General features: G+C 41.8%; 1 protein-coding gene across 2 annotated transcripts in view; it reads left to right on the top strand.

Moving 5' to 3' along the window:
* Positions 1-12,965, top strand: part of LOC134624198 (NACHT, LRR and PYD domains-containing protein 12-like) — a 40,394-nt gene that overhangs the window by 10,172 nt on the left and 17,257 nt on the right. Inside the window, exons 4-5 of one of the 2 annotated variants that reach the window (XM_063469185.1) lie at positions 6,908-7,081; positions 9,229-9,405. In XM_063469185.1, coding sequence (XP_063325255.1) covers positions 6,908-7,081; positions 9,229-9,405 — 351 coding nt within the window. The remainder of the gene's footprint in view (positions 1-6,907; positions 7,082-9,228; positions 9,406-12,965) is intronic. The other variant, XM_063469186.1, reaches the window with a different exon arrangement.

The following is a 12,965-nucleotide window of genomic DNA, read 5'->3' on the forward strand; positions in this document are numbered from 1 at the left end:
CTTTCAAATTGACCACAATTGACTTACTCTTGGAACGATTTTGAAATGCTCTAAAAAGAAAAAATTATGGTTCCACAGGGTAATTCCACTTTAGATCAACAGTATACAACCCCACAGTGAAACCATATCAATGTCAAGTCAGGCTGATTTCGCTTTCCAAAATAAAAGCCTTTTCAAATTGCCCATATTTGACTTACTCTTGGAACTATTTAGATCAACAGTATACAACCCCAAAGTGATACTATATCAATATCAAGTCGGTCTGATTCTGCCTTCCAAAATGACTTACTCATTTAACAATTTCAAAATGCTCTTAAATTGAAATTTGATGTTTCCACAGGATGTTAGATCAATAGTATCCAATAGTATCCAACCCCACTTCTCCCTCCCTTCCCGCCTTCTCTGTCCTATACCGTGAAGACAAAAGGCCTCAAGTTCTGAAAACTCTTCCCCTTCATCATCTTCCAAATCATCTCTCTCATCTAAAATCACCAGTATTCTCTGAATAGAGAATCTTTTCACAATCTTGAATGATAATGATCCAAGTGGGTAAAGTTTATGTATTTGCTGTGTTCTCCCCAATTTGTAGTTGGGACAGAGTGTGGAAAACTCCCCAAATTACATCCAGTTTAGAAGAAAAACATTGAGTGAAGTGTTTGTTTCATCATTTTTCACAACTCATCAACCAGGTGTCACAAACTGCAGCAGAGCAGTACAAAGCATGTCGTACTGGATGGCTGCAACAAGCAGAGTTTTACCTACCTTTGGTATATCTTGACAGCATGAGCGTAATATTTACTGAACAGAGTCGTCTTCTGTAATCTTTTCAGATTCAGATTCAGAACACTGTATTTATTTTCAAGGGGCAATTAGGATACTGACCTTGCCAACCGTACATACAATACACAAACATCACATTGGGGAGACAGGTCAGGCTAGGTAGCTGGCCGGTCAGTAGCTGAGACGGTGTCCTTCGCCCTGCCAGGTGAAGTAAACAGTCTTCCAGCCGTCCCAGGTGGCCTTGCTTAGGATGGGAAGGAACAGTCTAAACACCGTCTGTTATCAGGGTGAGATTTGTTATGTTCAGCTCCAGCCTTGAGACCACAGCTGTCGCCGGTATGTTAGCCGCATGAAATGATGGTGGTTTTCTTTGGTGTGAACAACTGCATGTCAATTTCACAGCTGATCTAACAGTCCATCACTCGTCTCTCAATCTCCCGTTGGAGAGCCACGAGCTTCTCCGAGAGGTTATCAGTTTTGCGCTCAAAGAGCAAAGTCTGAGAACTCACGACCGCCATGAGCTTCTTCAAGATCTTATCCGTGCTGCGTTCAATGAGCCCATTTTGAGAAGTCACGACCCGTCCCATTGTTTCAGTCACAGCGGGCAGCCTGGTGGGGTTTTGAACAGCTGATTCCGCTTTCTTTAATCTTTGATAAGCCAGGGCCAAGCCAGCTCAGATCAGCAAGTGGCAATGGATCTGAGAAGATTTCCAATCATGTTTGTGCTAGATTTACAGTTTGTTTTCATGTCTTCTGACTCAGAAGGTGGAGCAGGTGGAGCTTACAAGGAGTAAGTGCTGATATAGAAGAAGAGTTGTGTTTTAATGAAGCTATTTAGTTAACCAATAATTGTATTGCATGCTGGCATTAAAAAATGTTTCATTTGACTGATTTAATTAATTTTTTTGTTTGTTTTTCTTCCAGACTGAGTGGCTGTAACCTCTCAGAGAGAAGCTGTGATGCTCTGTCCTCAGTTCTCAACTCCCAGTCCTCTAGTCTGACAGAGCTGGACCTGAGTAACAATGACCTGCAGGATTCAGGAGTGAAGCTTCTGTGTGCTGCACTGCAGACTCCACATTGTACACTGGAAACTCTCAGGTCAGGATCCAAACATCCCCACTGCTGATCATTGAATGATATTATTGTATAAACAACCAAGCTTTATAGAATTGGCAGGTGAACTGTTCTTTATCTTTGGATTGCTTAGGACATTCTTAATTACTGTCTGAAGATTTTTTACAGTCATTTTGTTTTAATGGTAAAACAGAATTATTGTTCAGTTCAATGAGCAGGTAGCTGTGAGATTCATAATAATGAGGTATATTTGTATTAAAGATGACTAAATTTGAACAGTAGCTGTGTGAGTTACTTTGTTTACTCATGTGTGTTGATGTTGTGAGTCATTTAAAGCTGAAGTAAACTTGTGATGAGTTTAATAGAGTTTCTGAAGTAAGTGTACTTGGAGATATTTATGTGTTTACTAAAGTCCAGGAGCAGGAGGCTGTGTGTAGCATAGAGGAACCCAGACCTCAGCTTTGTCTCCTGGTTTCTGTTGCTGCTGTTACAGTTTCCCCTCATCGTTCCCTTCAACAGTCTCCTCACTGTAACAAATCAAAGTGTTACTGTATAGATTCACGTCTGAATGTTGCCATGTGCTATTAAAACTAAAAGCGATGTTTCATAAACCCACGTGGTTCAGTCACACAGTAACTGATGGTAAGTAATGTTTGTGTTGAGCACATCGTACAGGTCAGCTGCTCCACACAGATCTCAGGTTTACATGCTGGAACAGTTTGTGATCATGAAGGATAAACTTCCTCTTTGTTTCATACAGATGTGACATGAACAATAACACGTTCATGAAATCCTTTTAGGAACACAAACACTATTGTAGCTGGAGAATATATTTGAATGTAGGATACTGTAGGGGATCATAAACAACAGTAATAACTAACCACCACCTCACCATTTGGGTGGTAGCTGCATGTTGATTGATGAAGTCATTTTCTTCTTCCTCCATTTCTACCTTATTAACATCAGATTAAAAGCTGCACAGAGACAGACACTGGACATGTTTAGCCTAGCTTAGTACAAGAACTGGACATTGGGGAAACGGCTCTCATCACTGGATCAACACATGAAAACAAATCTGAAGTAAAGTTTTGTTGAAGTGAACTGTGGTGGTGCCCAATGCTCCCTCTAAGCTGCATGCGTGCGCAATTGCGCACTGCTGGCACGATCTCTGCGCACAGAAAATCTGCGTTGTGCACAAAAAAAATCAAATCTCAATTGAAATTAAAATTAATACTTTAACAATTCTGTTTTGCAGTGTTAGTCAGTAAGTGACTGGCTGCTCCCGTATGGGATTAGAACGATGCCACCTTATCCCATAGTCCAGACAATGATGTGATTCACATTCATATATACGCAGCTAATCAACGTGGTTGACAGGCTATGACAGCGTCCTTATGTGCCGACACCGGTGTCTTAGCTAGCAAAGCGGCGTGGCTGATGTCGAGTGAAGCCACGTTAATGTCAACGTGTACAACCATTGGAGATGTGAGCAGGACGGAAAAAGTGTGGACTTTATACCGGTTTTTAAATTGTGTTGATAGGCCACGTAAAACCAGAGTTATGATAAAAATATCTGCAATGTTTGGTTTTCTTCCTGAATACTGTCGTTGTTTATATTTACTGTGGGAAGAAATGGTAAAAACGGCATTTTATAAGTAAAACGCTCGAAAGCCTGTGAGCAAAGATGAAACCAAAAACCCTTTCCTATTGGTGCAAAAATGTACCATGTCGACCAATCAAAAAATGATATGGCGATATGGCCTTTAGTTGTTTAGGAAGGGGGAAGTTTTAGGAGTGACGGCGGTGTTTTGAGATGTGAGAGATTTGTGACGTTCAGCGTGTTTGGAGTGTGTTAGTGTGTTGTCTTGTGTAGTTAGTGTGTAGTGTAGTCAATACTTTTGTTGTGTGTCATAACAATGAGGCAACTGCTGAGTGTTACAGGTGTTACAGCAGTGATACATCTCCTGCTGTCAGGCCTGCAGGTATCAGGCTGTTGTTTTCCTTTATCTCATAGTGGATAGAAATTAGTTTTTTTGAGTGGCACAAATAATTTATGTGGCATCAAATTTGATGCAGAACAGCTGATTGTTCTGTAAGTAGTTTGAAATGTTTATTTAAAAAAACGCCTTGGCTGCATTTTTAGGTAAACAGCTGCAAACGTTTGTTGTTTGCAAAACTCAGTAACTTTTTTGAAGAAGTAACTATATAATTAATTGCCCAACATTGGTCATTATTTACTGTATTTTGCAGACAGAGAGTTACAGGACTCTCTCCCAGACCACAGACTCATAATACAAGTCAGAGCTTTATAAAAAAAAAAAAAGAAAGTTGTGTTTTCAAAATTGGAGTTCAAGTTATTTTTACTTCCAATAGTGTTAACATACTACACAGGTCATGAACAAGATTGTTTTTAATTGTCATTGTAAGTGGGCTAAAGCAGTTAATTAAAAGTAGTCTAACATAAATGCTGTAATTTGATTATTTTAATAAACCATGTAATTTGGATGGATTAGATGCTGGCGTGACCACAGTGCACACGTCTGATGTCGCTCACAGTGGTCCAAGGGACGCTCAGGGAGTTTGTGTGTTCGCTCAGACACATGAAACATTAGAGGGAACATTGGCGGTGACTGACAGAGAAAAGGGGAATGATAAGACTTACTGTAAATATAATTATGGATGTATTGAAAAAGGAACAACTAAAATGTTCCAGCTGAAAAAAATGAAATCAGTTTCAGTTTATGAGCTCTGTTTGTTTTCTTTACAGTTCCAACCTTTTATATTGAAATGAGCTGCTCATTCCTGTTTAGATGACCTGCATAAAACAATACAGAGCACATTGGGCTGAATATGGAAAGAAATCATCACAGTCCAGCTTCACTGAAGCTTTAAAGTCTCTGATATGAGATGAGAAATGAAGCAGCCAGAGCTTTTTCATGAGTGGAAATCCACTGTGACTGTGAGCTGCTGCTACAGCCTCCAGATTAGCCAGCAGCTCATCCTGCTCAACATTTTCTCACCAACTTTAATGGAAGTGTGATGTTTTCAGCTGGAGTGGTCAGGGTGGCCTCCCTCTCCTCTTCTCCTCTTCCTCTTTCATTTGTAAAGCCACTTCTGCTGCTTTCATTCATTTGGAAGTCCTGTAGCTGAGTTTGGGAGAGACTAACAGCCTCGGCTGCAGAGGGGAGAAAGGCTGTAACACCACCACTTTATTCTGTTCTACCTGTCACATCATTTTATCAGGAAACATATGCTCATGTTTTTAGTATGTTTGGCTTGAAAAGCTAAAATATAAGAAGATCACATGGTGCTCTTTATTATTGTGTTGGTTTGTTTCCTGTCTCTTGGATGGAGCCCAGCTGTGCGTGGCCCCTGGGCCTGTGGTCAGAGTGTGTGCTGGATAATCCAGCCCAGGATGAGGCCAAACTGACATGGGATGAAATGTCTGTCACATAATTGAGCTTAGTGTAGTTTCATTTCTGCACAATTCAAAAGCAACCAAAACTTTGTTCTGTCTTTTCTATGTTATACTGTAGACTTTCTTTAATACTGTGTCCAAAAGGAGCAGCTTTTACTTTGAAGGGGAGCCGTCTCTGTTTCCTCTTCAGGTTGGATGGTGGAAGCAAATTTGTAGCTGTGTCCCAAAACGTCGGCTGCATCCTCCGGAGGCCGCATTTGAAGGCCGATCACGTCACAGCCAGGCGATGAAGACTGTCCGTATTCGTCGACTCCTTCAAATGCGGCCGACAAATGTGTCCTTCATTTCCCCGAATTTGAAGGATGGGTCGGGTGTGTCCTTCGTGGCCCACCATATCCCAGAATTCATAGCCAAATTTCAGCTGCCAACAATGGCGGCTGCTACTAAGTTTTAAAATTAGTCTTATTAATGTTTCTGGGTCACAAAATAAGCTTTTAACATATTTTCAGGTGAGAAAGTAGCTGTGTAAACTTCAAATATCTGCTTGGTTTATCGAGACATCGCATATTTGCAAAAGTGTGCCGACGTTTTCGGAGACGTCTGTTACCCACCCGCTCGATAGCAAGCCGGGGGGTTCAATGGTCACTCCAGCCGGCGCGAGCAGCGGACTCCCGGCTTCATGGTTTTCAGACCCCCGCTCTTTCGCTACTCAGGTTAAACATGATATATAAGTCACTCGGATAACTTAAAAATGTAACTGTTTGCCTTGTTTCGGTGTTTTATTTGTTCCGGAGTAAATCGGTTTGGCTGAGATCAAAGTTATTAGATTAAATAAAACTTTATTAATCCATCGGGTGGGTTCCTCCGGGATTTTCAAACAGCTGAATAAACGTTAAACAGAAAACAGATTAAAAAGAAGTGTGAGACGGTCGAGAATTTACTCCAGTGTCCTGTTATATTTTAGATAGCAAGGAGCAGACGGCCGAGTTTATTAAACTCCACCGACACCGCGGTGACGCAAATCTGAAGGCTAGACCGTCCCATTTCACAGCCTCGCACTTCCAACCTTTTCGGTCTTTGAAGGACCCGGCCCGCGAAGACCAGGTCCTCCTAAGGATGCAGCCGACGTTTTGGGACACAGCTAGTGTGTGATGTTCTTTCAGTGTTGCACTTTGTAGACGCTCCCTGAGCACTGGTCTCACAGCCAGCTGCACATAGAGACCAGTGTTGTTAGTCCAGGTCAGAAGATGACTTGTTGGAATGAAAATGAGTTTGTAGTTTGTCTGCTTTAATCATGTGACTGGAAAAAGGTGTTGGACTTCAAATATGTCCGTTTCTTTCACACTTCACCTTTAAAAGTGAAGCCTTGTGGTTCCTGGAAGGAAAAACACGACTTTTTCAAGTCTTTGTCCTGTTTTTATGATAAATGTACGACTTTAATGTGAAACATTCAGAGTTTTTTCTCTTGTTGTGTTTGTTTGAAGCTGCTTCCTGTTGGCTTCAGCTGTTTGGAGTTTCCATTTTCTAAACTTCTACATTCTGAACCTTCTTCAGCTCTGAACAGATGATGAAACACTGAATGATTTCAAGCTCACACTTTGTCTAATAAACTTACATCTTTCATTCTTTATACAGATTGATGGATTGTGGTTTGTCAGAGATCAGCTGTGATTATCTGGCAGCAGCACTGAAGTCCAACCCCTCCCATCTGAGAGAGCTGGACCTGAGTGAGAACAACCTGCAGGATTCAGGAGTGAAGCATCTGTGTGGTTTCCTGGAGAGTCCAGGATGTGGACTTGAAACTCTGAGGTCAGTCACATGTTTTAGTTGTGCTGAGATGAATATGATGTGAAAGTTGTGCTGACACTAAACTGCAGACATCAGGCTGATATTATACTGATCCACACTGAGGATCTTCATGGTGAAGTCTGTTTTCTTCTTCTCTGGTTTAGTCCATTGACTGCAGCAGAACAATGTTCACATTTCAAACAGTGAGACTCAACGTATGGCCCGCGGCCCACACGCGGCCTGCCCAGCTTTCCTGATTCAGAGAGAGGGGACCCTGATTAACTGTGTAGTGTTCTTCCTCACAGTTCTAAGTATCAGACACAACAATGAATAATCCACAGCTGACTGTCTTTAGCAGGTCAAAGGTCACGGCACACAGCAGACAGTGGGAAATATTCTAATTCTGATCATTTATCAGCACATATCCATATGTATAAAAACAAACACTGTGAGACTTGATCAGAGGTGTGATCATCACAGCAGAGGCCTTTGTGTCAAAGTCACTGAGGATCAAACAGAAACACATGAAGCAGATTTTCCTCTTCTGGCTTTTTATCGCAGATAACCTTCAAAATATTCTGCAGTCGATCAAAAACTGAAGCAAACCATGAATCAACATGTGAACATGAGCTGATGCTGCTGAAGTGAAGCAAAGTTACAGAGGTTTGATTACAGACACAGCTGAGAGTTTGTAATCTGTCATCGTTTTAAAAGCTTTCAATTTCTTCAGTATTGAACAGCAGAAATGAGGCTTTGTTTTCGGAGGCCGACAGCAGTGAACACAACAGCAGACTGGTGCGTAATAAGCAGTGAATAATGCAGAAAACAGATTTTTGAAGGTAAACTGTTCTTGAAGTACACTGAGAGAGAGAGAGCTGTGCAGGAAGTAAAGGTCAAAGTCAGAGAGAATTCATGACGATGTTCATCAAACGTAAAGCGTAGTTTGGATCTTCTTTTGCTGCTGGTTCACTCAGTTTTGGTTGGAGACAGATGAAACCTGCAGCTTCAGGATCTGTGAGCTGTCCACTTTCAGCCCCGACGGCGTGTCCGTGTACGTGCCGTCGAGTGAACGATCCACGCTCTGTGTTTCCATCTTTGTGTGTTTAGCTGCTCTCATTTACTGTTTTATCTGTTTGGTTGCTGTTGAAATACTTTTGGGAGCTTTAACCTGAGATTCTGGCAAAATACATTTATATTAAAAATCCATTCAGGATTGAATGAATCAACATCGCTTTATTCAAATTAAAACCATTTAAATAGGAAAATCCATTTTTTTTACAGCCGCCTCTAATGCTGGGTAATGTCAGCTGGTCCATGTGCAGCTGGCTGTGAGGCTCAGGGAGCGTCTACAAAGTGCAACACTGAAAGAACATCATAAATATTGAGGAATAACTGGACTCTCATACAGCGAGACTCAAATGCCTTTAAACATCAGCTTATCCTGCTGATCCAAGTCCAACACTGAGTTTGTAAAAACATGTTTGTCAATCATTTTGTTTGGTTTCTGAGGAAAATGATTCAATAACTTGCTGCTAATACACAACATTTCATCATATTTCCTCATAACCCTCTTTTGTCTGACCATTTGATCCCATTTGAATTTGCAATAAAGGATCCACAGAGTTTGGTGACAATAATGACAGTAGATGTTTGTGTGAAAGTGCTGGAAGCAAATGAGTGTGTGATGTTCTTTCAGTGTTGCACTTTGTAGACGCTCCCTGAGCACTGGTCTCACAGCCAGCTGCACATAGAGACCAGTGTTGTTAGTCCAGGTCAGAAGATGACTTGTTGGAATGAAAATGAGCTTGTAGTTTGTCTGCTTTAATCATGTGACTGGAAAAAGGTGTTGGACTTCAAATATGTCCGTTTCTTTCACACTTCACCTTTAAAAGTGAAGCCTTGTGGTTCCTGGAAGGAAAAACACGACTTTTTCAAGTCTTTGTCCTGTTTTTATGATAAATGTACGACTTTAATGTGAAACATTCAGAGTTTTTTCTCTTGTTGTGTTTGCTTGAAGCTGCTTCCTGTTGGCTTCAGCTGTTTGGAGTTTCCATTTTCTAAACTTCTACATTCTGAACCTTCTTCAGCTCTGAACAGATGATGAAACACTGAATGATTTCAAGAACATACTTTGTCTAATAAACTTACATCTTTCATTCTTTATACAGATTGAGGAGCTGTGGTTTGTCAGAGATCAGCTGTGATTATCTGGCAGCAGCACTGAAGTCCAACCCCTCCCATCTGAGAGAGCTGGACCTGAGCTCCAACTACAAGCTGCAGGATTCAGGAGTGAAGCATCTGTGTGGTTTTCTGGAGAGTCCAGGATGTGGACTTGAAACTCTGAGGTCAGTCAGCATGTTTTAGTTGTGCTGAGATGAATATGATGTGAAAGTTGTGCTGACACTAAACTGCAGACATCAGGCTGATATTATACTGATCCACACTGAGGATCTTCATGGTAAAGTCTGTTTTCTTCTTCTCTGGTTTAGTCCATTGACTGCAGCAGAACAATGTTCACATTTCAAACAGTGGGACTCAACATATGGCCCGCGGCCCACACGCGGCCTGCCCACCTTTCCTGATTCAGAGAGAGGGGACCCTGAATAACTGTGTAGTGTTCTTCCTCACAGTTCTAAGTATAAGACACAACAATGAATAATCCACAGCTGACTGTCTTTAGCAGGTCAAAGGTCACGGCACACAGCAGACAGTGGGAAATATTCTAATTCTGATCATTTATCAGCACATATCCACATGTATAAAAACAAACACTGTGAGACTTGATCAGAGGTGTGATCATCACAGCAGAGGCCTTTGTGTCAAAGTCACTGAGGATCAAACAGAAACACATGAAGCAGATTTTCCTCTTCTGGCTTTTTATCGCAGATAACCTTCAAAATATTCTGCAGTCGATCAAAAACTGAAGCAAACCATGAATCAACATGTGAACATGAGCTGATGCTGCTGAAGTGAAGCAAAGTTACAGAGGTTTGATTACAGACACAGCTGAGAGTTTGTAATCTGTCATCATTTTAAAAGGTTTCAATTTCTTCAGTATTGAACAGCAGAAATGAGGCTTTGTTTTCGGAGGCCGACAGCAGTGAACACAACAGCAGACTGGTGCGTAATAAGCAGTGAATAATGCAGAAAACAGATTTTTGAAGGTAAACTGTTCTTGAAGTACACTGAGAGAGAGAGAGCTGTGCAGGAAGTAAAGGTCAAAGTCAGAGAGAATTCATGACGATGTTCATCAAACGTAAAGCGTAGTTTGGATCTTCTTCTGCTGCTGGTTCACTCAGTTTTGGTTGGAGACAGATGAAACCTGCAGCTTCAGGATCTGTGAGCTGTCCACTTTCAGCCCCGACGGCGTGTCCGTGTCCGTGCCGTCGAGTGAACGATCCACGCTCTGTGTTTCCATCTTTGTGTGTTTAGCTGCTCTCATTTATTTTTCATTGAGACCTTTGGGTGGCGCTGTCACTTGGTGTTTCGCTCGCTTTGTGGTAGAGTATCACTTCCTGTTCCTGCTCAAACACAGTGGTGTTTCTGAGTAGCTTTTCTGCTTAGCAATTTAATTGAAATCTTTTGATACATCCCTTTTTTATAGTATAATCTTAACGTGCTTCATCTGAATCACCCTTTCTGTGTACTCACTACCTAATTTATAGCCAAAGTATTCACTCACTGTCTCTTTACTGTTTCGCTAGCTTAGCTTAGCTCGTAGCCGACTCGTTAGCACCATGGCTACTTCACCTGTCCCTGTTGCACTTTCCTGCTCATTGTGTCAGATGTTTAGTTACTCCTCGGCCTCCTTTAGCAGTAATGATACCTGTAACAAATGTAGCATATTTGCAGCTCTGGAGGCCAGGATTACTGAATTGGAGACTCGGCTTCGCACCCTTCATTCACCCGTAGCTAGCCAGGCCCCTGTAGCTGGTGCAGCCGAAGATAGCGTAGGCCCCGCTAGCTGTTCCCCGGCAGACCCCAAGCAGCTGGGGAACGAGGGCGGTTGGGTGACGGTGAGGAGGAAGCATAGTCTTAAACAGAAGCCCCAGGTACACCACCAACCTGTTCATGTGTCTAACCGTTTTTCCCCACTCGGCGACACACCCGCCGGGGGTCAAACTCTGGTAATTGGCGATTCTGTTCTCAGACATGTGAAGCTAGAGACACCGGCAACCATAGTCAATTGCCTTCCAGGGGCCAGAGCAGGCGACATTGAAGGAAATTTAAAACTGCTGGCTAAGGGTAAACGTAAATACAGTAAGATCATAATTCACGTCGGCAGTAATGACACCCGGTTACGCCAATCGGAGGTCACTAAAATCAATATTGAATCGGTGTGTAACTTTGCCAAAACAATGTCGGACTCTGTAGTTTTCTCTGGTCCCCTCCCCAATCAGACCAGGAGTGACATGTTTAGCCGCATGTTCTCCTTAAATTGCTGGCTGTCTGAGTGGTGTCCCAGAAACGATGTGGGCTTCATAGATAATTGGCAAACCTTCTGGAGGAAACCTGGTCTTGTTAGGAGAGACGGCATCCATCCCACTTTGGATGGAGCAGCTCTCATTTCTAGAAATATGGACCAATTTATTAAACCCCCCAAAATCTGACTATCCAGAGTTGGGACCAGGAAGCAGAGTTGCAGTCTTACACGCCTCTCTGCAGCTTCTCTCCTCCTGCTACCCCCCCAAAAACCCATCTCCATTGAGACTGTGTCAGCTCCCAAACAGACAAAAAACAAACCAAAAACCAGCAATAAAAAACTTAAACATAAAAAATCAAAAAGAAAGAACAATACAGAATCCACATCTGAACCAAAGAGTAAAACAGTGAAATGTGGATTATTAAATATTAGGTCTCTCTCCTCCAAGTCTCTGTTAGTACATGACTTAATAATCGACCAACAAATCGATTTACTCTGCCTTACAGAAACCTGGTTGCAGCAGGATGATTATGTTAGTTTAAATGAATCAACACCCCCGAGTCATTCTAACTACCAGAAACCTCGAAGCACAGGCCGAGGGGGCGGTGTGGCAGCAATTTTTCACACCAGTCTATTAATTAACGAAAGACCAAGACAGACTTTTAATTCATTTGAAAGCCTGATGCTTAGCCTTGTCCACCCCAGCTGTAAAACTCAGAAACCAGTCTTATTTGTTATCATCTACCGTCCACCTGGGCCTTACACAGAGTTTCTCTCTGATTTCTCAGACTTTTTATCTGATTTAGTGCTCAGCTCAGATAAAATAATTATTGTGGGTGATTTTAACATCCATGTAGATGCTAAAAATGACAGCCTCAACATTGCATTTAATCTGTTATTAGACTCAATTGGCTTCTCTCAAAATGTAAAAGAACCCACCCACCACTTTAATCACACTCTAGATCTTGTTTTAACATATGGCTTAGAAACTGAACATTTAACAGTGTTTCCTGAAAACCCTCTGCTGTCTGATCATTTCCTGATAACATTTACATTTACAATAATTGATTACACAGCAGTGGAGAGTAGACTTTATCAAAGTAGATGTCTTTCTGAACGTGCTGTAACTAAGTTTAAGAATATAATCCACCCACTGTTATCATCTTCAATGCCCTGTACCAACATAGAGCAGAGCAGCTACCTGAACGCTACTCCAACAGAGGTCGATTATCTTGTTAATAATTTTACCTCCTCACTACGTACGACTCTGGATACTGTAGCTCCTGTGAAAACTAAAGTCTCAAATCAGAAGTACCTGACTCCGTGGTATAATTCTCAAACACGTAGCCTAAAGCAGATAACTCGTAAGCTGGAGAGGAAATGGCGTGTCACAAATTTAGAGGATCATCATTTAGCCTGGAGAAATAGTTTGTTGCTTTATAAGAAAGCCCTCCGCAAAGCCAGAACATCTTACTATTCGTC

The sequence above is a fragment of the Pelmatolapia mariae genome, linkage group LG3_W (genome assembly GCF_036321145.2).
Source record: "Pelmatolapia mariae isolate MD_Pm_ZW linkage group LG3_W, Pm_UMD_F_2, whole genome shotgun sequence".
Classification (NCBI taxonomy): Eukaryota; Metazoa; Chordata; class Actinopteri; order Cichliformes; family Cichlidae; genus Pelmatolapia; species Pelmatolapia mariae.